The sequence below is a fragment of the Mastigoproctus giganteus genome, chromosome 9 (genome assembly GCF_048544385.1).
Source record: "Mastigoproctus giganteus isolate SK-2022 chromosome 9, ASM4854438v1, whole genome shotgun sequence".
In the NCBI taxonomy this organism is placed as follows: Eukaryota; Metazoa; Arthropoda; class Arachnida; order Uropygi; family Thelyphonidae; genus Mastigoproctus; species Mastigoproctus giganteus.
In genome coordinates this window covers 215501345-215528094 of record NC_143583.1, presented here as the reverse complement: position 1 = coordinate 215528094, position 26750 = coordinate 215501345, and the positions used below count along the sequence as shown (strand labels likewise).

General features: G+C 36.9%; 1 protein-coding gene across 2 annotated transcripts in view; it reads right to left on the bottom strand.

Moving 5' to 3' along the window:
- LOC150081121 (ubiquitin carboxyl-terminal hydrolase 24-like) overlaps positions 1-26750 on the bottom strand; it is a 908750-nt gene that overhangs the window by 782883 nt on the left and 99117 nt on the right. For both annotated transcript variants that reach the window (XM_090381072.1, XM_090381073.1), the window contains exons 7-8: positions 17413-17475; positions 5356-5496 (exon numbers count right to left, since the gene is read on the bottom strand). In XM_090381072.1, coding sequence (XP_090237198.1) covers positions 5356-5496; positions 17413-17475 — 204 coding nt within the window. The remainder of the gene's footprint in view (positions 1-5355; positions 5497-17412; positions 17476-26750) is intronic.

Genomic DNA, 26750 nt, shown 5'->3' with positions numbered 1-26750 from the left:
TAATTTTGTGAGTAAGTTGGCATAATAGGCACCTGTAATTGTTCTACCTTTCGGCAGGTAATCAGTCATTATTACGCCTTTGTCATCCCAAAAGACGGTCAGCAAGACCTTTCCTGCTGATGCATAGACCCTTGCCTTCTTGGAAGGGGGGGACCATGATGTCACCATTCCCTGGTTTTTTGTTTTGGTTTTTTTTTTTTTTTTTTTAGGAGCATTGGCAACTAAGGCTATATTGCTCCGGGATACGCGGTGGTCATTCCCTGACCTTTCCGCATCCTCCGTATTTGGTGGTGATGGGCTCAAATCCCAGTCTAATCAAGAAGCGTGTGCTTTCATCCTGAATGATTAGACAAGAGAAAAAGTCTTCCTCATTTTTTTTGGCACAGGGCTAACAACTCTTGTAATTTCTGTTGTCGATCAGCCTTCTGGAAATCAGTCAATAATTGGCGAATCCATCTTGCACTCAATGTCCGTAAATGGAGTTGGTCATGAAGAACTGTTTCAACAGAGCCCACACTAATTTTCACCTCCTGGGACAATTCACGCACAAATATCGGCGATCTTCCATGATTAACGACTCCACTTTTCTGATTGTGCTGTCATCAATGGCTGAATGGGGATGACCTGGAATGGGCTCAGATTCTACCGATGTCCGACTATACCTAAACTGTCTATGCCAGTGCTTCACAATGCTATAGGATGGGGCTTCATCCTTATATACAGCAGTCATCTCCTCGTAGATTTCTTTAGGAGATTTCCCCTTCAAGAACAGATACTAGATTACAGCTCTGGCTTCAACTTTGTCCATGATGCTACTTCGTCACACATTTAGCTCTGTAAGAGAAAAATAAATTAAGACACAGGGCTGAAATTTTACACCTTTAGTGCAGAGATATGTATGATGCCACACACAAAATATCATGACTCTGCGATATGTGGAAGTAGGTGAGGGTGATTCTTTATTGAACCACCCTCATATGCATAAGTATGTATATATCTATTTATTTGTATTTGAAAACGAAATGCACAAGGCATAATCCTGGGTTTTGGTAATTACCTATACAGTAATACCCCGACTTACGCTACCCCGACTTACACGAACTCGGAGTTACGCGGTTCTTGATTTTTTCGTTTGGCAACGCTGCCGCCCACTATCTTCAAGGTCGTTTTTCATATGTTATCGATATACGGTGCGACGGCGGAGAATGAGAGCGAAAGATGAACAAAATTCAACTTTGCTGCTTTTATGTTTTTTATATCAGTGAAGGGGAAACACATTTCACCATAATAACGTAAAAACCAACACAATTCCAGCTATCGGTATAATCACAAATGCAATTAGATCGATTTCACTACCAGTTTATAACAGATTTCACTAGCAGAAACGCAACTGGATTTTTATTGTTTTATGGTAGTAACCCCTAGAAATGTGAGGTGTTAATAGCGTATCTCTGCCTTTATGGTGTTGTTTATTCAGTTGCTACATGCGCGCAGCTTTGTTTATGCGTATCAAGCGTGCCTCCTCGTTTTGTAATTGTGCTTTATTCCCTAAAAATGAGTAAAATACTTAATTAAAAGGTGTGAAAAGGAAGCGTCCTGGTGAAGACACTGCAGATTCAGAGAGAAAAAGAAAAGCAATTATCGATAAACAGAGGCGGACTGGGTCAAAAATTCTTACCCAGGAAATTTTATAGTGGCCTCATACTATGGTTTATGGCCAAAATCACACTGGCCCACCGGGGTTTCCCCGGTAAGGCTTATGGCCAGTCCGCCTCTGTCGATAGAGAAAAAATATGAAATTGTGAAACGCTTTGAGCGAAATGAAAGACCATGTGATATTGCACGTGCTACAGGCCTAAATGAAGCAACGGCGAAAAGCACATGGAATGAAGAACGCGTTATAGCTACAAAGCAAGGAATAAAAAAAAATTATTAGCTTGCTACGAAGAAATTCTGCGTGAAAAAAAGAACGCGCTGTGTTGTCAGACGAATTTGTTAGATTTTATGAAGCCATCGACATCGAAATAACTTTTTAACGTAAGTCATTTGTTTTTTTAATACATATTTTGTATTAATATGTATAAAGAACTGCAATTTTATTAATATTTTTCTTCTAAACTAGTGTTTTTGTTAGTCCTTGGTCCCAATTAAGCAAAATTTATATGTATTTATATGCAAAGTTGTACCCCGACTTACGCGAATTCGACTTACGCGATTTTCGTCGGACCCACCTATCGCGTAACTTCGGGGTATTACTGTATAATATCGGTGTAGATACACCATAGTTTTCAAATACATTATTACCAACACCCTTTGGCATCTCTCATATTGTGGATATAACTTCGCAACTGTGATGGCATGTTGTGCTACCAGGGTACCTGCCCGCCCACTGATGATGAAGCCCACTAGCTTCGAAACGATCGTCTGGGTGGTGGTGTCCTCTGAAAATAAATAACACAGTAGTCTTCTCTACTAGAGAAGCGTTATTTATTTGTAGTGCAATATCAGCTATCTCATTGTGAAGGCACCCACAATATGAGATACTATTAAAACGATGCCTTCTACACTACATACATTATTCAAATTTATGGGTTAACTATGGTGTATCTACACCGATATTATATATATATCTATTTACATATATAGTTAAGAATGAATATATCTTGTATTGCATATATGTGAAAATCGAAAGAATCATACAGTTATAATATCCTTGCCATAAGACATTTTTCTATGCAAATGCCTTGCCTCCTAAATATAGGACACTGATTTGTAAATGCATATAATTCAAGCACATTTCAGTTTTAAGTTTTCAGTTGGAAAACTTAAAACTTATACTGGTGAAAATTTAATGCTTTTCGATTAAAATAAACATAAAAAATTGATAACTTGAAAAGTGACAAATACTGAAACACTTACCTGTGTGAATAGGGTATGTGTGAAAATCGAAATTCAAAATTATTTGAAAAGCATCAGCAATAAACCTATCAGGCGCCTCCGTAGCCAGGTGGGAAGGAGCAGCAGTGCGTAGCACACGCTTCTTGATTAGACCGGGGTTCGAGCCCGTCACCACCAAATACGGAGGATGCGGAAAGCTCAGGGAATGACCACCACGTATCCCGGAGCAATATGGCCTTAGTTGTTAATGCTCCTAAAAACCAAATAACAAACAAACAAACAATAAACCTATCACTTAAAAGTCGTGAACAACACTGAGTATATTTTCTCCAAAGACTCCTGGAACACATGGGCATAGTAGTTTTCCATTTTCTGTGTAAACACATTTTCAACGAATATTTTTTTTAGGTGGACTATATAAAGGACGCTAGGCATAGATGGGTTAAGGCAGAACTAGACAAACATTTGGAGTGAACTGGGAATGGGGTTTTTTTGTTTGTTTTTGGCTGATGCTGTATAAGCTTGCTTTTTTTATATTGAATGCCTCTACTGATGTTAATGCTAACTTGTTAAATTTGGCAAATGAATAAAAAAAATTAAAAGAAACTGGTTAGCGTTACAAGTCAACAAGCAATCAGAAGCCAAATTAAATGCCTTTAAGAGAAGAATAAACATCATCATCACTATGATCAGCCATTTTCAATCCAGCTACTTTCCAGTTCCTTCTGTTTTGTGCAATGGCCATCCATTTAGTGTCCATGTGCTCCTGAATTTCATCTGTCTGTCTCTATTGTTGTTTTCCAGGTTTTCTTTTAGCTCATCTTGGGTACCATTCTGTTAGTTTATTATTCTGTTATCTTGCTCTTCATTTGTTGTCTTTGGTTTATCATGACAAGTGTTTCTTGACTAATTTTTTTTTTCTTTGGAGCTCTTTTTACATATAGGTTTCTTGGGCCTTATCACTTTCAGAAAGTTGTATTCCTTGTTGATATCTGGTCCTAGAATGTCTGCAGAAGTTCAAACATGTTCCTAAGTTCCAGTACATACTTTCTGTTATCTGAAAGTCCTTCATATATATTTACTCAGTTTTTCCTATCTTTTTAGACATATTTAGACAGTTTTTCCTATCTTTTTTTTACATCTGTATCGTGTGCATCTTACCATTCTATGATCACTTCCCACATTTACCTTGTTCAGGACAGTAACATCATTCACAATATATCTTCTGTTAGTGAGGATGAAATCAATTTCATTAGTTGTTAATCCATTTGTGCTCTTACATGTCCACTTTTTGTTCACCCTTTCCTTGAAAAAAGTGTTCATTACTGACATTCCATGAGATTCTGCAAATTCGACAAGTCTTTCACCTCTTTCATTTCTTTCAGCAACTCCAAAATTTCCTACAATTTCCGTTTCTGCACTGTTTTGTGTCTTTCTAACCTTAGCATTAAAGTCTCCCATAATGATGGTGTAGTGAGTTTTCTATTCTTCTAGAAGTCTCTCAATTTCGGTGTACATTTCTTCAACCTCTTCATCATCATGGCTCGATGTTGGTGCATATCATTATAACTTTTAGTTTTTACCTCTTAGAAATCCTGAGTAGTAGTCTTGACACCCTTGGTAACGTACTTTTAAATTCCAAAATGTTGTTTTTAATATCTTTAAAGACAACTCCACCTTCATTCCTTTCACTGTTTCCAATGGTGTACAGCAGATTTCCACTTGATAAACTTGTAAGTGATTAATTTCTTTTTCTTGTTTTAGCCAAGCTGATGATATTCCATTTCACATTTTCTAATTCCTTTTCCAGCTCTAATATCCTATCTTCACAGATGAGCGATCTTACATTGTCACATTTCAGTTTCCATGCATGGCAGCCTGGTCGTACCCAGAGATTCTTTGCACCCTCTACTGCCACTCTGATCTTCTCGCTGCCTAAGAGGGAGAGTGAAAGCACTGGGGACTGAGGGCCATTTGTTTTGTCGTGTTGTCATATTTAATAAAACACTGGATCATTTGATCTTTTCCTCATCACACCAACTAGGCATTGTTCGTTGCCACCAAAGTGACTGAACAGGGCTTATGAACGAGAAGTTGTGCATGAGTGGATTTTAGGGAGGCAGGCCAACCATACTTCTCCTAAACCTTCTAAAATAGAAAGATATTGGATTCAGTGTTTTGGACTGAGTGTCTGATAACACACAGAACACTAAGTTTCTATAATTTCACCTTGTTACAAATTATATGAACTTCTGACATCTTTGCCCAGCCATCATGCAACCGTTTTTTTATTATTATTTCTTGATTACCAACAGCTGCATATAAAGGATGATCATAATTTTTTAAATTTCAATACTAAAAGCACACAAATATTTTAAAATAAAATAATAATATATATATGTATATATATATATAAATAATAATTCAAGTGATTCAATATTTCAAAGTCCTACACACCTTGCTTTTAAAATCAATATCTGTAAGAGCTCTAATATAGTCCACTGCTTTGCTCATACAAGGAGCTAATATTGAGCGTACCACAGTAAAATTCAGATATTCTGAACATCTTGAAAGAGGAATCAATAAAGCTGCCATGGCCTAAATAGCAAAAAATGTAGTGTGATATTAATTCAATATTAACCAAACAGCAACTTTAAAAACAAAATGAATAATACAAACTAGTGTGCAATTAAAAAATCCCTAATTTTAGACCTTAATGTTTTATTAATTTTTCTCTTTATTTTCAAAATAAGAACTCATTTAAATGTATCTAAAAATTAAAGAAGCAAAAATTTAAACAAGCACATTGATCCTTTTCTTGGCATCTTAAGAATGAAGATCTCTTCCTGAGTTCTCCAAGAACCAGTTTTTTAAGCTCACACATATACTTGATAAGCTCATATATATAACCTAAAAGATTAATTTTACTTTTGGTTTCAAAATTAGGTGATTTTACAGCTAAGTGTACTTATTTTGCTATAACTTTTTTTATAGTTTTTTAATTTTTTATGAAAACACAAAACACAAGAGATGGTAGAAACCTACAGTACTTAGTACCAAGCATGGGTTGAAGGTTGAGAAGATGACAGAAGATACTTGTTAATATTAGACTTGAATCTCTGTAGATTGCAATTTTCAGGAAATACATAAGAAGGAAGGTTATTTCAAAAAACAGCAGTTGAATGAATAAATAAGGAAGGAGAAAAGTTGGTTCTGTGAGTTTGAAGTTGAACTGTAAAAGGATGTTGACTGGTTGCTGCATGTGTTCGAACTGCTTTAGAAGAGAGAGAACAGGAATTATAGAAGCCAGTGCCCATGGAAATAAATGTAGAAAAGGCATGCAGCAGAAACAATGTTCAGAGTGGAGAAACTCTGTTAGAGATGAGTCATTAGTTAAACTACCTGCCCTCTTTTGAATGGAATCTAGAAGCCCGAGAGAGGATTTAGGGGTGCCACTGCGGATGTGGGAACAATATTCCGAGGTATGGCAGATTTGCAACTGTACAGATGAATAGCTGTTTGAAAGAAAAGTAATACCAAAAGAAAAAGAGAAAACCCAGTTTTTAAGATGCAGAGGAAGCAATATTTGTAATACGCTTATGCCAAGAGAGATTACAAGTCAGGAACCCTAAGAGAGATTACAAGTCAGGATCCCTAATAGAGATATATGATCTTGCACAGAAATCAGTGTCATCGAAGATAAGGAGCAGAGATAGGAGCAGTGGAATCCTTTTTGCGAATTAAGACAGGACTGAGTTTTAGATGGACTGAAATCAACTAAGTTATCTTTGCCCCACTGGAGCTCAGCATTTAAGGAATTGGTAGTGAGTATTCGAGAAGTTTATGAACCAACATTGAGTCATAATGATAAAGATGTTGAAGAAATGTACACCGAAATTGAGAATCTTCCAGATGAGCAGAAAACCCATTACACTATCATTATGGGGGACTTCAATGCTAAGGTTGGAAAGAGACAAAAAGCGCAGAAAGGAGAACTATAGGAAATTTTGGAATTGGTGAAAGAAATGAAAGAGGTTAAAGACTTGTGGAATTTGAAGAATCTCAAGGATTGTCAGTAATGAACACTTTTTTTCAAGAAAAGGGTGAACAGAAAGTAGACATGGAAAAGCCCAAATGGATTAACAACAAATGAATAGACTTCATCCTCACTAACAGAAGATATATCGTGAATGAAGTTACCGTCCTGAACAAGGTAAATGTTGGAAGAGATCACAAAATAGTAAGATGCATACTTGATATAGATGTAAGGAAAGAAAGGAAAAAAATGATTTGAGTAAATAATACGAAGGTCTTTGAGATAACAGAAGAGGGGAAAAAGCAGTATGTACTGGAACTTAAGAACAAGTTTGAGCTTCTGCAGACTGTTCAGAACCAAGATATCAACAAGGAATATTACAACTTTCTGAAAGTCATAAAGCCCAAGAAACCTACAGGTAAAATGGAATCCAAAGAAGAAAAAATTAGTCAATAAACACTTGTCATGATGAACCAAAGACGACAAATGAAGAGCAAGATAAACACTAACAAGGAGAAAATTGAGTATACTGAGTTATGCAAAGCCATTAGAAAGAGACTCAGAGAGGACATAAGAAGATTTAACACAAGAAAAATAGAACAAGCATTAAGGGAAAACAAGGGACTTAAATCAGCAGCCATTAGCAGTAATACAGAAAGACAAATGATACTGAAACTGAAGAATAGCGATGTTGTACTTATAAACAGCAGAGAAGGCATAATTCAAATACCAGAAGAATAGAATAGAGAATTATACAAGGAGCGAGGGAATGATGCCGGCAGTGGGGAAGATGGATTGCAAATTAGTAACACATACAACATACTTGATATCCTTCCTGATGAGGTAGAACATGCATTGAAGAACATGAAAAATCAGAAAGCCCCAGAGGAAGATGAAGTTACTGTAGAGTTGTTAAATTGGGAGGAAGAGACATAGCACAAAAACTGGCAAGACTCTTCAACAAGATGCATTAGAAAAAGTGTGATGCCTAAGTAGTGGAATAATGCAATCATAGTTTTGCTGCATAAGAAATGAGATAAATCAGAAATTATAGACCAATTAGCTTGTTATCCCACATCTACAAGTTTTTCACAAGGGTCATTACTAACAGATTATAAAGAATACTTGATGAGAATCAACCTAAAGAGCAAGCTGGCTTAAGGACAGGATTCTCAACTATGAATCACCTTCACGTAATATCACAGCTAATGGAGAAAGCAAATGAATATAAAACACCATTATGCCTGGCATTTGTAGATTATGAAAAGTCATTTGACTCCATACAGCATAAGGCTATGTTTCGGGCACTGGAAAGACAAGGTATAGATACCCTATTATGATTTTAGGGGCTTAGAGGGGAACAGGTATCCTGTGTGTTATCAGACACTCAGCCTAAAACACTGATGGATCCAATATCTCTCTATTACAGAAGATTTAGGAGACGTCCAGTTGGCCTGCCTCCCTAAAATCCACTCATGCACACCTTCTCGATGGTAAGCCCTGTTACGTCACTTAGGTGGCAATGAACGTGTAGAGTGGTTCTCTTCAAGACGCCTGGTCAGCGTGAAGAGGAAAAGACCAAACCCTCCAGCATATGACAGCACGACAATACAAATGGCCCTCAGTCCCCAGCAGCTTTCACTCTCCCTCTTACGGCAGCAAGAGGATCAGAGGGGAAGCAGAGGGTGCTAAGAATCTCTGGGTACGACCAGGCTGCCATGCACGGAAACTGAACTTGGCCTGTTATAACGTACGATCACTCATCGGTGAAGATAGGATATTAGAGCTGGAAAAGGAATTAGAAAATGTGAATTGGAATATCATCGGTTTGGCTGAAACAAGAAGAAGAAATGAATCACTTATAAGTTTATCAAGTGGAAATTTGCTGTACACCAATGGAAACAGTGAAAGGAGTGAAGGTGGAGTTGGGTTTCTGATCCATAAAGATTTTAAAAACAACATTTTGGAATTCAAAAGTACATCACCAAGGGTGTCAAGACTAATACTCAAGATCTCTAAGCGGTACAAGCTAAAGATTATAATGATTTATGCACCAACATCGAGCCATGATGATGAAGAGGTTGAAGAAATGTACACTGAAATTGAGTCTTCTAGATGAGCAGAAAACTTACTACACTATTATTATGGGGGACTTCAGTGCTAAGGTTGGAAAAAGGCAAAACAGCGCAGAAAGAGGAACTATTGGAAATTTTGGAATTGTTGAAAGAAATAAAAGAGGTGAAAGACTTGTGGAATTTGCAGAATCTCAAGGACTGTCAGTAATGAACACTTTTTTCAAGAAAAGGGTGAACAGAAAGTGGACATGGAAGAGTCCAAATGGATTAACAACTAATGAAATCGACTTCATCCTCACTAACAGAAGATATATTGTGAATGATGTTACCGTCCTGAATAAGGAAAGGAAAAAACTGACTTGAGTAAATAATACAAAGGTCTTTGAGATAACAGAGGAGGAGAAAAAGCAGTATGTACTGGAACTTAAGAACAAGTTTGAGCTTCTGGAGACTGCTCAGGACCAAGATATCGACGAGGAATATTACAACTTTCTGAAAGTGATAAAGCCCAAGAAACCTATAGGGAAACAGAAATCCAAAGAAGAAAAAATTAGTCAAGAAACACTTGTCATGATGAACCGAAGACGACAAATGAAGAGCAAGAAAAACACTGACACGGAGAAAATTGAGTATACTGAGTTATGCAAAGCCATTAGAAAGAGACTCAGAGAGGATATAAGAAGATTTAACACAAGAAAAGTAGAACAAGCATTAAGGGAAAACAAAGGATTTAAATCAGCAGCCATGAGCAGTAATACAGAAAGACAAATGATACTGAAACTCAAGAATAGCGATGGTGTACTTATAAACAGCAGAGAAGGCATAATTCAAATAGCAGAAGACTACTATAGAGAATTATACAAGGAGCGAGGGAATGATACCAGCAGTGGGGAAGATGGATTGCAAAGTAGCAACACATACGACATACCCGATATTCTTCCTGATGAGGTAGAACATGCATTGAAGAAAATGAAGAATCGGAAAGCCCCTGGGGAAGATGAAGTTACTGTAGAGTTGTTAAAATTGGGAGGAAGAGAGACATAACACAAAAACTGGCAAGGCTCTTCACAAAGTGCATTAGAAAAGGTGTGACGCCTAAGCAGTGGAATAATGCAATCATAGTTTTGCTGCATAAGAAAGGAGATAAATCAGAAATTGGAAATTATAGACCAATTACCTTTTTATCCCACATCTACAAGTTGTTCACAAGGGTCATTACTAACAGATTAGAAAGAATACTTGATGAGAATAAACAGAAAGAGCAAGCTGGCTTTAGGACAGGATTCTCAACTATGGATCACCTTCACGTAATATCACAGCTAATGGAGAAAGCAAATGAATATAAAACACCATTATGCCTGCCATTTGTGGACTATGAAAAGGCATTTGACTCCATACAGCATAAGGCAATGTTTCGGGCACTGGAAAGGCAAGGCATAGATACCCCATATATTATGATTTTGAAGAAAATATATGAGAGTGCTACCTCCTTTATTAGACTAGACAAAGACAGTATCAAATTTAAAATCGAGAAAGGTGTTCGACAAGGAGACACAATATCTCCGAAGCTGTTTACTGCTGCCCTTGAGGAAGCTTTCAGAAGATTAGACTGGTCACAGAAAGGAGTCAATGTGAACGGAGAGTACCTAAACCATTTACGATTTGCAGATGACATTGTGGTCATAAACCACGATCCCAAAGAATTAGAGGAAAATCTTAATCAATATGGATATGGCTAAATCCATAATCAAGATGAATATGGCTAAAACAAAAGTAATGATGAACAAGTATGCCACGGAAAGGGAAATAATGATTGAAGGAGCAGTAATTGAAAAGGTGGAGTCATACTAATCTGGGAAAAGTTATTAGCTGTAATAATGATAAATGGCTGGAAGTCAAGAGAAGAATAAATTTTGGATGGATAGCATTCAGGAAATATAGTCACATACTGAAGAGCAATATCCCAGTTTGTCTGAAACGTAAAATAATGAATCAATGTATACTCCCAACCATGACTTATGGAAGTGAAACTTGGGCACTCACCAAAAGAATGGAAGAGAAGCTGAGAACTACACAGCGAAGAATGGAATGAATTATATTGGGAATCACACTGTTAGATAAGAAGAGAAATGCATGGATTAGGCAGCATACTCAAGTAAAGGACATCTTTATCAAAACTAAAGAACTAAAATGGTCTTGGGCAGAACACGTAGCTTGAAGACAATGATAGATGGACTAAGAGAATAACAGAATGGTACCCAAGAGGAGCTAGAAGAAAACCTGGAAGACAACGACGGAGTTGGACAGATGAAATTCATGAGTTTGTGGGTAGTAAATGGATGGCCATTGCACAAAACAGAAGGAACTGGAAAGTTGCTGGAGAGGCCTTTACATCCTGCAGTGGATTGAAATTGGCTGATGATGATTCGAGAAGTTGAAGCTGTTTGTGGACGGCAAGGTTTCTCAAACTAGAAAGTGGAATGCAATGTGCTATCATCAGAAAACTATGGATAAGATTTCTGGTCAAGGGAAGAAGGTCATTAATATACAAAACGAAAAGAGTGGCAGAAAGAACTGAACCTTGGGGAACACCAGCATTAGTGGAAAGGTTAGAAGACAGAAAACCATCTACCATTACCTGCAGTGAGTGGTCAGAAAGAAAATTGGATGACCAATTACATAAAACAGTCGGCAAAACATAAAATGGAAGTTAATTTAAGAAATCCTTTATGCTAAACATGGTCAAAACCCTTTTGAAATGTTCCATTCAATTTGTCTAGAGATGGGTTATATAGGCCAGAATATCGCCACGGATTGACAATGATGCAATTGATACTTGCAATCGTTGATCAGATGGAAGATTTCTAAACAGTTTAAAATTAGCTGTTAGTTGATTTTTCCATTACTTTAGAAAGAGTACAAGTGCGTGCAATGGGAAAATAATTGAATGGGAGGAATTTATCACCTTTTTTTAGGAACTGGCTAGATAGATATGAGCAAAGGGAAAACAACTTTGGAATAAGAAAGTGAAAAAAGGCGACACAGAATAGAAGTTCAGGAGCACATGTTTTGAGAACAGGTGAAGTACCATCATCACTTGGTGCTTTCTTGGCATCAAGACTGTTCAAAGTCCTTCTGACAGAAGATTACAGGAGGCATTGAATGGAGTGTACTAGGAATGATAGGTGGTGGCTTAGCAAGAACATCAATACATGAGTTAGAAGAAAAGTAGGATGCTATAAGTCAGCTTTGGCAAGAGAATCATCTGGTCCTGACAGAGGTGGGAAAAAGTTGCAGCCAATAATAAGGGCTGTTATTTGGTTTTTAAGAGCATTAGCAACTAAGGTCATATTGCTCCGGGGATATGCAGTGGTCATTCCCTGACCTTTCCGCATCCTCCATATTTTGTGGTCACAGGCTCGAACCCCGGTCTAATCAAGAAGCGTGTGCTACGCACTGCTGCTCCTGCCCACCTGGCTACAGTGGTGCCACCCAATAACTTGGGCAAGAGACCAGAATGCTCTACTCCCATTTGGACAAGAAGCAAATTTTCTTCTCTTAGCCTGTTTAAAAATTAGTTTGGACTGATTAACAACTGCTTTACAATTGCTGTGAGGCTTTGGTGTAGGCAGAAAATTAATCTGGAGATTTGGATACAAGCAAAATATGATATGCAACATCTTGAACAACCACAGCACATTTATTGGAAAACCAAGGTTTTGATGAAGGACAAGATTTTAAGGTGGAGTGTGGAATAAAGGATTTCGTGTCAACAAGAATAATTTTGCTGACATAACCTGAGTAAACGTTGACTTCAGAAGAGTTGAAACTGTAATCAGACCAAGGAAAAGAACAAATCTCATAGATCATCTCAATTTGCATTCTTGTAATGCCAAACAACATGAGGTTGAGAATGGCCACGAGAGAAAGGCACCATTGGAGAACAGACAATCACTAAATTGAGATCTGAGATGCCTAGAGGACCACTCATCTCGTGGTTAGGTTTCGAAGGAAACCTAACCACGAGAGTTGCTGGAGTTGTGAACATTAAAATCAAGAAGGAAAATTACCTCACTGTAAGGAAAGTTGGACTGGAGAAAGTAAAGTTTCAAAGAGAGGAAGTAAAGGAATTCCAAGTGATTAGAGGAGTTGGGAGAGAGGTAACAGATGAATTATACAGAATGTGGTAGAGAGATATTTTAAACAGAGAAGATCAAAAAGAGGAGATTCCAAATTACTAAATCTCTGACAGAGAATATCAGAAATGACATATGTGCAAGTACCACATCTGAAGCAAAAGGAATCCTATAGCGAATAATTCAACAACTGAGATGAGCAATGGTTGAATCAATCGATAATTAAATTAATTAAATTCACATTAGTACATGTGGCTGCCACCCAATGGGTGTCCTTTAACTGAAGGTTCTTAATGCATGAAGAATAATTGCTGATAACCAGTATTGCTTCCTCTTGTTGCCTCTCTAACATGCTGTTGTAGAAAACAATCATCCAAGAAATTCACAAAAGCCTTGCTAGTGTGAGTGAACAACCCACAAATTCCAGTCAACATCTGAAAAGTTAAAATCCCCCATTCTGATTTACTGGCCCACTCTATTTCTCTGTATAGCTGTTTGGTATACTCATCACAATCATTAGGCCTATAACACACTCCTACTGTCAATTTTGTTTTTCCAGTGCTTATATCATACCAAACTGACTTAACATTGCACCTGTCACCCAACTCAACTGGATGCACTGCCTTAGATTTCATATTCAAGTTCAGCATCATTTAATGTCTGAGTGACATTGCATCTGTGCTATTCCTACAATGTCTGCATTCAACAACTTAATTAGTACTTCAAACTCATCAAATTTATTTACAAACCTCCCAGCATTAGTATATATGCATGTATACATGCAAGTGTTCTTACTCTTAGTTACTGTAACACAGCCCATATATTCATTTGTTCCATGAACCACCAATTGGTCCCAAATCCCATACATCTTGTTTTCCAGGCTGCTGCATGTACCAATAGTAGCAATGGAAGAATCACTTTCACCTCTGTCTGCAGCTCTGGTTTAACTATTAGTCTATATACTCCCCTAAGCTAGCAGTTTTCTAACCCACCTTTCATTGCCTTGACAACATCAGCAAATATTCTTGCATTCCTCCTATTCAAATGTAACCCATTCCTGTAAAAATAGTCTCTCCTGTTAACAAACACAGACCACACTGAGAAATATTTTACCCCATGAGCCTTCACATTCTCCCCAGGACCAAACTGATTGACAAGGCTGTCAGCATATACCTCATGCCTGGGCAGAATTGCAGATACTTTCAAATTCAATAGTAACTTGCAACTTTGACAACACTGCCCTGTTACACTGGTGTATACTGTCTACTTTTAAATCTAACTATTTCTGCTCTTTCTTTTAAAAGTTTACATTGTGACATTTTATTAAACTGTACTTCCTTAGGTAGAAGATCACAAAGCAAAAAACCAGAGGCATAGGTAACAACATGAGATTGCTCTTCCTGCTAAATTGTAAGCATATTATGGAAATTTTGATTATGCTGCCTCATAAACAATGCCTCAATATGGAAGATTTTTTTTAAGAAATTAACAATCTTGAAAATATATATTTTTCAAGTAAAACAAATCATAAATCCCAATAAATTTCACAAAAGGTTTTCTTCAATTAAAATTCTTGAATTTTAATTGATGAGCAACATCTGAATATGATGAATATGAAGTTCTCAAGTTTCCACTGATCACATTCCATTTTGACTTCTGAAAGATCTAGTCCATGTGGTTGTTATTGCGAGGGATAGATCTCATTGCTGAGAAATGAGTTACATTATGAAAGTAACAATCACCATCTTGGTCTTTTGGCTCCCCTCACATTGTGAGTATGGCAAACAGCCTTGGCCTTTTATTTTTTGTCAACCAGTTATAAACTATTTTATTCAAACAAGTGGTACCCATGCCTTATTCTGGTCACCCAGAGAACAGCCAAAGTATAACTGGGAAGTTTTTTGATTATCCATCAAGATTGTGCAGCATTGTGACTTTGTTAGGAAAGAGCCATGCATGTGTGCACACACACACACACAGAGAGAGAGAGAGAGAGAGAGAGAGAGAGAGAGAGAGAGAGAGAGAGAGAGAGAGAGAGAGAGAGAGAGAAAGAGAGAGAGAGAGAGATAGAGAGAGAGAGAGAGCAGAATTTGTTGAGGTGATTTTCAGGCATGACTATGAACGTGCCCAGTAATTCACCACATCTTACTGGTCTTGTTGTTGAGGTTTAATGGCGCAAGAGCTGCTATGGCCATATTGTGCCTGTTCAAATACTACTGAAAGAAAAGGTATATGAATTAATTAAAGATGATTCTATAAGTGAGTTCATTTCAGGTAAATGAATAATTCAATAAAATTGGCATTATTTCCTATGACGTGGTTTAGTGCCAATGGTTCAGATAATTTGACAAAGATACAAAAGCTTCAGTTCTGACAGTTTGGTAGCATGAACAGTTTATGAGGATATGCTTCACAGTTAACAAGAAGTAACACAAAATGTACTGTGGAGGATCTTCCCTCATGAAGAGAAAGAGATGCATCAGATGGATGTGTTTAATTTGAGTTCTGGCAAGAACAAGTTCATGTCTGTTGTTTCTAAAACTGGAGTTCCACAGTTGTGGTTCATCTTTTATCTGTAACATTTTATTGTTAGTATGAGAATGCAATAGTTGCTTCCATTGATTGTGACATGATTGCTGCATGAGAAGTTCATATTCTGAATACAGAACTTGTGCATATCACTGACTGACTGGACGTTTGGGTGCATAAGTACACATGCTTTGAGTGACTGTGGTTCAAGAACGCCGGTGATTGCTAAACATGGTGCTCTTCTATTTTCTCTATTATGTGAACTTCTCTGACCCTGTGGTCATCTGGAGTATAGACAGAAAATTTATTTATTAATAATATTATGGATAAGTACAAGTTCTCCAACTGTTTTTTGGTGAGAAGTCTGCATATACGACCTTCTGTTTCTGCAATTCTTGCACTAATTCTTCCTCCAATACATTTATTAAGTCTCAGTCTGCTATAACTACCTTAGAGATATTAAATGTGGTATAGGGAGTAACTTTGACAGAAATGGATGGAAGGATGACAGTTTTTGCAGTGCATCTGTGTGTCTTTGGGTTGCTGTCTCTATGAGATCTCCTGATTGAAACCAACTTTCTGTAAATCACATATTTACAGAAAATTGATTTCTGTAAATATGTGATTTACAATGAAAATAATGTGCAGCTATGATGTTTGCAAACCATATTTTATTATTTGGGAGATTGCTCAATCATGAAATTATTTCCATCAGAAAAAAGAATTTTACTATGTACTTTATTTGTGGAGTGGGTGAAGAAGAGCTTCTGAGTCAGTTTTCAATGCATCTTTTGGCATATGGCTTTATTGATTGAGTGGGTTCTGAACTTTCAGAGCCTTTTTGACAATGTGGAAGATTTCTCTCAACTGATAATGATGTTTTTTCTTTAGTTTGCTTAGTGAAAATAATTTGAGATCGGTCAGTTGATTTTGTCAGTTGATTTCCAGAATCATGTGACCTGATTCTGGAAGACCCAAATATTGATCAAGTTCTGATATTAATGAATAGTTCTGTTGATATTCAAAACAGTCTTTTTGACAATTCTTATTTTTAATATGTTTGGAATCCATGCCACTGGATTCCAAATTCAAATAGTTGGATGGGCAACTATTTGAATTTTTTTTTTTTTTTTTTCAAAATGCTGGACTAATGAAAAACTGAGGATGCATCTATGCATTTTCCTCCGTTGTGCCAATGGAGGAAAAACACTCTCTCCACATTTAAATATTCCAAGAAAGGAGTGTGCTAGTAAATGCCTTTCCAAACAGAGTTGTATCAATTTACATTTTACATCCAAACTTTTGCATCTCTGTATATAATTTGTGCAATGTTGTTACTCTGTAGGATACAAAATATATAGGATCAGTATAAGGATGATTTCCATCAAAAGAAATAGTTTTTAAATAAAATTTAAAAAAAATTAAATTTAAGGTAATATTAAATATCTTAAATTATTTATATATGTTTGTTACATATCTAATGAGAAATTTTAGTATCAAAATAATTTTTTACTGGTATACAAAATTCACAAGGAACATCAAGAGACATTAAAAATTAACTTTATGTTCGATTTGAAATTATAATGTATAGGATTTAAATTATAGGATATTTGTATTTTTTGTATAGGCAACAGGAAGATGTTATTTTTAGACAAAAAAAAAAACTAAACACCAATTATTATATATAAAACTATATACACTACTGCAACATATCACTAGATAACAGGTTTATATTTACACTTCCTGAGAGCTCAATTTCAAATTTCTGCTGAATTTCTGCAAAGCCTCCTTTTTCTCCAAACTGAAAAAAAAAAAAAAAAAAATTATCTAAATATTTCATAATGACAATTGTAGTAATTATATTGTAAACCACCATGTTATGTTATCTTATCTTATCTGTGTTATTTAGCATATACCACTTCATTATATCCCTATATCTATATATTTGACCAATAATTATATCCAAGGAGACCTGGGCATTTTTCAATGCTTGGTTAGGAACAGTACCATGAAATGCATACTTCCAGGTTAAAAATACTTATAGTGTGACCTAGTCATATATATTAGGTCATTCTGCAGTAATAAAATCCCCTTCTACATACTGGTGAGACTGCTATTAATGAGATATACTGCCTATGTATAAACAAAAAATCGAGTATCCGAATTTTTGCTGTTACAGCAGGTGGTTATCAAAATGACAAACTAGATTTTTTTCCAAAAACCTAGCTGTTAGAAAAACACAGATGATTCAATAAAAACAGTCAATACAAGCCCTGAATCAGAACAGAAATTCCCAGACACAAACAAGCTTCATCTTGAAGGAGTTTATTTATACATGGGTAATTAGACAGTATGAATCAGAGCTGTAATACTCAATATGTTCTACGTTGATAATAATATTAGTAAATTAATAAGAGGAGTTTACCTCAATATAGTACGTGGAACACTTCCGTATGATACCCTCCAGAAATTAAAACGGAAAAAACGAAAAAATCGACAACTTACCGGTACATTAAAGTAAAATATGAATAATTAAAGTAAAATATAAATAATTAAATAATCAATTAAACACAATTCAAAATCAATTCAAAACAATTAAAATTCAAATTAACGCAATTAAAAGAATCTAACGAAAATATTCAAAATGATTTTCCTTCCTGAAGCTGACAATGCTTTTCGACCGACTGTCGTGATCACAGGAATGAAAATTACCGAATCAGGCTAAACCTGCAACTTAAATAGTGATTATGTGTCTTCGCGCATGTGCGTAAAGGTCCACGGATCGGAGATCAAATATGGCTGCCGAACATTAACAGAATTCTCGTGAAATTTAATTTCAACGGTTTCTGCAATTGATAGTCGCGTATAATTACGTTGAACGTTAAGTATTTTGGCCTCGTTAAATAAAAAAGTATGTTTTTCGTTAATGGCATGAAAGGCTAATTCTGACGCTGCTGAACGAGAAGCACGAACTGAGGCTTCGTGTTGATTTACACGGATATTAAGAGAAAACCGCGTCGAACCCTGATAAGACGAGTCGCAATCACCGCAAGAAATGTTGTATACTAGATCATTAATTTGTGTTGCGAACGCCGAAAGAACCGAGCGATTGTTCAGTATAGTGTGTAACTTCCGTATAGGCCTAGCTATAATTTTAAATTCGGTATCTTTAAAGAATCTGTTAAGCTGTTTGTGCCACTGTTCAACATATGGGACAGAAATAAAGTATTTTTTGATATTACTATTGTTGATTGGTGCAGTATTTTGTATCCTATCCTTAGCTTGTACCCTAATTCGATTTATTGTGTTAATGGGATAACCCCTGTTCAAGAATCTGCTAGTTAATATATGTATTTCTGAGTCTAAAGCAGAATCCGTCGTTGAATATTTATAGGCATTTAGAAATTGATTAAAGATAATCGATCTTTTGTAGGTGAACGGGTGGTAGCTATTATAATGTAGAAGCATACCGGTGTTTGTGGGTTTTCGATAGATGCTAAATTGTATTTTGTTCGAGTCCCGGGTAAGTGTGAAATTTAGAAAGTTTAATGACTTAGTATCCGTATCTTCCCTTTCCAATGTAAATTTGAGTCTAGAATGAATATTATTAAACGAATGTAAAATATCTTGGATAGTACTACTAACGGTAATAACTAGAACATCGTCTAAATACCTCCCATTGATTATTTAATTATTTATATTTTACTTTAATTATTCATATTTTACTTTAATGTACCGGTAAGTTGTCGATTTTTTCGTTTTTTCCGTTTTAATTTCTGGAGGGTATCATACGGAAGTGTTCCACGTACTATATTGAGGTAAACTCCTCTTATTAATTTACTAATACATGGGTAATGCATACACATCATTTATACTACCAAGTTAGTTTTAATGCATCATTTTAATTGTATCTCATATTTGTGAATACTTTCACAAAAAGTTGCCATGGTATTGCACTACCTTGAATAAGTAATACTTCACCTATGAAGAGCTGACTGGGCTAGCCGGGTGGGTAAAGTGCCTGCCTGGCAACCTTAAGGTCGTGGGTTCGAATCCCGCCTCGGGCTTGGATCAAAGTACTGCAAAAAACCTTGGGAGGTGCATTATGGCCACAGAAGCTGATGCGCCAACAACTATCAAAAAAAAAAAAAAAAACCCTATGAAGAAAACTATTGTTACTTATTCTCGGCAGATACCACCATCCAGATGGCGCCGTTTCAAGGCACTGTCTGGGTGGTGGTGCCGTTTCAAGGCTTTTGGTATTAGTATTAGCAATGGCCACATGGTGCAAGAAAGCCTATGGCTTATGCTGCACCAGCCAAAAAAATAATAATAAAATAAAATAAAAAAAAAATAATAAGAATAAAAATAAAATAATAATAAGACAAATAAAAATAAAATAATAATAATAAAATAATAAGAGAAAAGGATCTCCAAGTGAGCTAGGATTATCCACTTGGTTGACCTTGGAATATATGCCACAGGTTTTGAAAAGGATAAAATCATAACTCACCCGGGAATCGCCGTTGGCTATTTCCATATCAGTCATGGTACCCTCTGACGAAGCGTTCAAGACGGATCTTTTAATAACCATTATAATATTTACTAATTATCAATAAAAGTAACTTTCAAAAAATTATATTTATAATATTAAAAAAATCAAACTATTACAGGAAAAAAAAAACTTATGAAAATAAACTTTACAATATACTAAATAACCTTTGAAACCCTGCTCTGAATCCTGCTCTAATTTTTGGCCCCTCTTCAGTGGGTGGGTAGGTACCCTGTTGTTGCAATAGTGACAACCCAGTTATGAAGTATAACTCCACAATACGAGAGATGCTTGATAGTGTGCATGGACACAAGCATGTCAGTTTGAATACTGGCTGCTCAGATGGATGAACTGATGGTGGCCCACCCACTTACTATCTCCAGACCTATTCTTCAAGCTAATCCATACACATCTTCAAGTATCTCTCATATTGTGGAGTTATACTTCATAACCAGGTTGTCAGTATTGCAACAAAAGAGTACCTACCTACTTATCCACCAAAGAGGGGCCAAAAAGCCTTGAAACGGTACTGTCTGGGTGGTGAAGGTATCTGCCGAGAATAAGTATTAGTATTATCAATGGCCACATGGTGCAAAGAAGCCTATGGCATATGCTGCACCAGCCAAAAAATAATAATAATAAAATAAAAAATAAAATAATAAGAAGAAAAAAATTTTAAAAATAATAATAATTAATAAGAGAAAAGGAAAAAGACAACCTATGCATTTCCCTCCTCCTGTAGGTAATTATCCAGCAGACCTTTGAATTTCCCCAAACTGTCAGCCTCTACACCCATGTAGGTAACTTATTCCAGTAATTTATAACTCGCTGGCTGAAATAAAACTTACTGCAATCCAGTCTAACCATCTTCCCCGTAACTTGAAATTATGGCTGCTTGTTCTAGAATATTTTATAACCGGGAAAATTTCATGCTCATTCATTTTGCTTATGCCTCTCAGAGCCTTAAATACCTCAATCAAGTCTCCTCTAAGGTGTCTAGTTTCCAAACTCTGCAACCCACATATTCGAAGTCTTTCCTCATATGGATGCCCTTTTGCCAATCTCAGGCGAGTTACCTGTCTTTGGACCCTTTCAACAAGCACAATGTTTTTCTTTAGGTGTGGTCTCCATACTTGAACACACTATTCCAAGTGTGGTCTAACAATAGCCTTATATAATGGGATTATGATGTCCTTATCTCTACTCATATTTGTTTGAAAAATCATTGATAGGACACCATGGGCCTTCCTTGCAACCAGTCTACAATGATGCTCAGAGAACTTCATGTCTGACTGTATCATAACACCCAAGTCCCTTTCCTCCACTACCAGTTTTAGTTCAACTACACCAAGTGTATAAGTTATTTTGGGGTTACTGTTCTTCAGGTGCAATACCTTACAATCTGCTAGATTAAAGCATAGCTGACATTTTTCTGACCATCTCTAAAGTGTATCTAGGTCACTCTGAAGAAGCTCTGCTTGGCGGTGATCATTAACTACTCTAGCAATCTTTACATCATCTGCAAATTTAGACATCACACCCTCTATCCCTTCATTGATGTCATTTATGAAAATCAAAAACAACAGTGGTCCTTACACCAATCCTTGGGGAACCCCACTAGTTACATCAACCTAATCTGAGGAATAACCATTTATCACATCTGACTTCTGCACTGAAGCTATCCATCTACGGATTTTCCCTGTGATTCCAACCTGTTCCAGCTTATAAAGTAACTGCTCATATGAGACTGAGTCAAATGCTTTGCTGAAATCTAAATAAACAATGTCAAAATTATTACCTAAGTCAAGTTCTTGAGGGACCCTGTAAAAATAGCTAACCAGATTAATTAAACATGATTTTCCCTTTACAAAACCATGTTGAGTATCCTTCAGAATTCTATTTCTATCTAAATAATCCTGAATTCCATCCTTGATCATTGTCTCCATGATTTTCCCTACTACTGAAGTTAGACTAACCGGCTGGTAATTTCCCACTTCACTCTCAGAACCGCCCATATGTACTGGAGATACAGTGGCACTTTTCCAATCCAACGGAATCACTACGGAGTCCAGTGATGCACTCGTAATTAGCCTCAATGGTTCAATGCACTCACTTGCCGCTTCCCTTAAGATTATTGGCATTAGTAGAGGCATATGATGCAAGAAAGCAAGCTTATGCAGCATCAGCCAAAAAAAAAAAAAAAAAACTCCCATTTCACCCCTCCGTACGTTCGAAATACCTGTCCAGCTCAGAATTAAATTTATTTAGGCTATCAACTTCCACAACAAAAGATGGAAGTCTGTTCCACGAATCAACTACCCACTGGCTAAAGGCAAACTTCCACACATCTATCCGACAACTGTCTTTCCTCAATTTGAACTTATGCCCTCTCAGGTGATTATTCTGAGCAAGAGGAAGAGTCCCATCAGCATTCAGCATGCTCAAACCATTCAAGGCTTTATACACCTCAATCAGATCACCTCACAGGTGCCTACTCTCAAGACACTGTAATTTGCAAAATTTAAGCCTTTCTTCGTAAGAGCAACCCTTCGTTCCATTCACTAATCTTGTTGCCCTTCTCTGTACTTGTTCTAACAGCTCTACATCCTTCTTAAAATGAGGCCTCCAGATCTGTATACAGTACTCAAAGTGTGGCATGACCATTGTCTTATACAAGGGGATAATCACCTCCTTATCCCTGCTAGAAAAATTGCTGTATATCATTGACAAGTACTATGAGCTTCTCTAGCAGACTATCTGCACTGCTCAGAAAACTTCATATCTGCCTGCACAATTACCCCCAGGTCCTTTTCGTTCTCCACCACTGTCAGTGTAGTACCACGGAGTTGATACGTCACTCAGGGGTTACTGCTTCCCATATGTAATACTTTACATTTGTCAATGTTAAACTTCATTTGCCACCTGTCAGCCCATCTACTCAACTTTTCTAGATCCTGTTGCAGCAGCGTCCTTAACAGCGTCCATTAGTGTCCTTAACAACCCTGCCAACCTTTGTATCGTCTGCAAACTTGGACAGTAAGTTTATTTTCCATCATCAATATCATTTATAAATACAGAAAACAACAATGGACCCAACACTGAACCCTGAGGGATCCCACTAATAACATTAGTCCACAAGGATCAGTGTCCATTGATTACCACTCTGTCTTCTCCCACTCAATCATCCTTTTATCCATAGCAGCAATTTGCCTCCGATGCCACATTGCTCCAATTTGTTCAGCAGTCTTCCATGTGCAAAAGTATCAAAAGCCTTTCTAAGATCCAAATATATCATATCAAAGTTATTCCCTGCATCCAGTTCCTTTGTGACCACATCACAGTATCCAATCAAATTGGTCAGGCAAGACTTTCCCTGAACAAAACCATGCTGTGTCCGGGCTATAACCGAAGTCTTGTCTAGGTGATCCTGCAGTGCTTCTTTAACCAGTGCCTCCATTAATTTTCCTGGAACAGAAGTTAAACTAACAGGTCTATAATTACTTCTGTCGCCATTTGATCCTCCTTTGTGAATTGGGGTCACATTTGCACATCTCCATTCCATGTGTACATCCCCTGAGTCCAAAGACATAATAGACATAATTTAGACATAATTATGTCTAAGAGTTTGCTTACTTCCTTTGCTGACTCCTTTAATATAACTGGATAGATCCCGTCCCCCCCCCCGGGTGCCTTTTTTATGTTTATCTTCATGTTTATTTTATGTTCAATTTCTCCTCCACTTTCCTCTCTTATTACTAAATCATCTAGCTCACTACCAGAGTTTAACTCACCTCTGGCGTTCTCCTCCCTGAATAACTCCTCATGGCTGAATGTAGATGCAAAATACTCATTTAGTTTGTTAGCCACCTGAGCAGGATCATCAACAATTGAATCATCAATATCAGTGGACCAATCTGATTCATCCCTTTCCTTCTAGAGTTTACATAGGTAAAGAACTTTTTGTTGTTTTTCTTTACATCCTTTGCCAAGGATTTCTCATAATCTGCCTTTGCCTGCCTAATCTCCTTTGTTACTTGGTTAGAGACCAGCTTATATCTATCATAAGTTTCCATGTCACCCATTAATTTATATGTATCCCATGCATTTTTCTTCTCTGCATATGTCTGATTAGTTCATGTGACATCCATTTAGGCCTAAACCTTGAACAATATTTCTTAGTTAGTATGTAAAGCCTAGTAGCTTCCAAAATCAAGTCGCTGAAGGCTTCCCATTTAGAATTCACTGTTGGTAACATCATCAGTTGATCCCACTGTACAGAATTTAAAAACTCTGAGACCTCTGTAGTCATTAGGCCTATAACACACTCCTACTCTCAATTTTGATCTCCCAATGCTTATGTCACACCAAACTGACTCGACACTGTACTGTCCAGCAATATCGACTGGCTTCACTTCCTTGGATTTTATGTGTTTCTTAACTAATAGCAAAACCCCTCCTCCCTTCCTATCCTGTCTATCCTTTCTGTACACATTGTACTCCCTAAATTCCAGTTCTGCATTCCTTATATCTGTGTGACACTATGTCTCTGATATCCCAACAATATTTGCCTTTGATGTTTTGAGCAATACTTCAAATTCATCAAATTTATTTACCAAATTCCTAGCACTGGTGTACATGCAAGTATACATGCACCTGTTCCTATTCTTAGCTACCCTAAAACAACCCATGTGTTTACTTGTACCGCAATGACTCCCAGCGGTCTCTGAAATAGTATATGTATATGATATCAAGTATATTAAGTTAATCCAAGTATATGATATCAAAATTATTTTTGGCATTCAGTTCCTTTACCACATCATAGTAAGCAATGGAATTGGTCAGACAAGACCACCTTTTGACAAATCCATGCTGTGTCTTAACTACTACTGCAGTCTTGTCTAGATGATCCTGCAATGCTTCTTTAACCAGTGATTCCATTATTTTCCCCTGAACACAAGTTAAACTAACAGGTCTGTAGTTACTTGGGTCACATTCTAAACTTCCTTTGTGAATTGGTGATACATATGCACACCTCCAGTCCATGGGGACCTCCCCTAAGTCCAAGGAAGCTCTCATAATTATAGCTAAGGGTTTGTTTACTTCCTTTGCTCCTTCCTTTAATATAACTGGATAGATCCCGTCCACCCCAGATGCCTTCCTTATGTTTAACTTCAACAATTTCTCCTCCACTTTGCTCTCAGTTATTACAAAATCATTTAGCTCTCTGTTAGCGTTTGATAAACTTCTGGCACTCCCTTCACTGAATAACTCCTCATGTGTGAATGTAGATGCAAAATACTCATTCAGTTTATCAGCTATCTGAGCATGATCATCAATAGTCAACCCATCTATGTTAAGTGGTCCAAACTGATATATCCCTTTGCTTCTATAGTTTACCTAAGTAAAGAACTCCTTGCTGTTTTCCTTTGCCAAAGATTTCTCATAATCTGCCTTCGCCTGCCTAACCTCTTTTGTGACTTGATTGCAGACTAGTTTATACCTGCCACAGGCTTCTGTATCGCCTGATACTTAATATGCATCCCATACATTCTTCTTCTCTGCCACTAGCCTCATTAATTCATCTGACATCCATTTAGGCCTAAACCTTGAAAAGTATTTCTTAGATGGAATGAAAAGCCTAATAGCCTGCAAAATTAAGTCCCTGAAGGCTTCCCATTTAGAATTCACTGTTGGTAACATCATCAATTGATCCCAATGTACAGAATTTAGAAACTGCCTGAGACCTCTGTAGTCACCTTTAGTGGATTTCACATGAATTGATTAGTTCATGTGACATCCATTTAGGCCTAAACCTTGAACAATATTTCTTAGTTGGTATGTAAAGCCTAGTAGCTTCCATGATTAATTCTTTCAATGCTTCCCATTTTAAATTTGCTGTTGTTAACATCATCAGTTGGTCCCACCACGCAGAATTTAAATACTGCCTCAGACCACCTTTACAAAAGGTAGTCTGAGACAGTATTTAAATAGGCCCCTTTAGTCACCATTACGAAAGCAAAAACCCTTCCCTTTACTCCTGATGGTAGTTACCTCTTTGAGTAAATCCCACTTCAGCACACTGTGATCACTGCCACCTAGTGGTTCCTTTATCTGCAGATTCTTAATGCATGAAGAATCATTACTGATAATCAGATCAAGAGAATTACTCCCTCTGGTTGCCTCTCAAACATGTTACTGTAGAAAATAGTCACCCAATAAATCCACAAAAGTCTTGCTAGTGTGTGAGTGGCCAACACACAAGTTCCAGTCAATATCTGGAAAGTTAAAATCTCTCATAAGACATTCTGATTTACTGGCCCACTCTATTTCTCTGCACAATTGCTCATTATACTCATCAGATTAATTAGGCCTATAATGCATTGTCCACCAATGCAAAGGAAGTGCATCCAACATCAATTGGATGCACTTCCTATAATTACTTGTAGTAGTAGTAGGAGTAGTGGCATGTGATGCAAGAAAGCAAGTGTATGAGCTTATGCAGCATCAGCCAAAAAAAAAAAAAA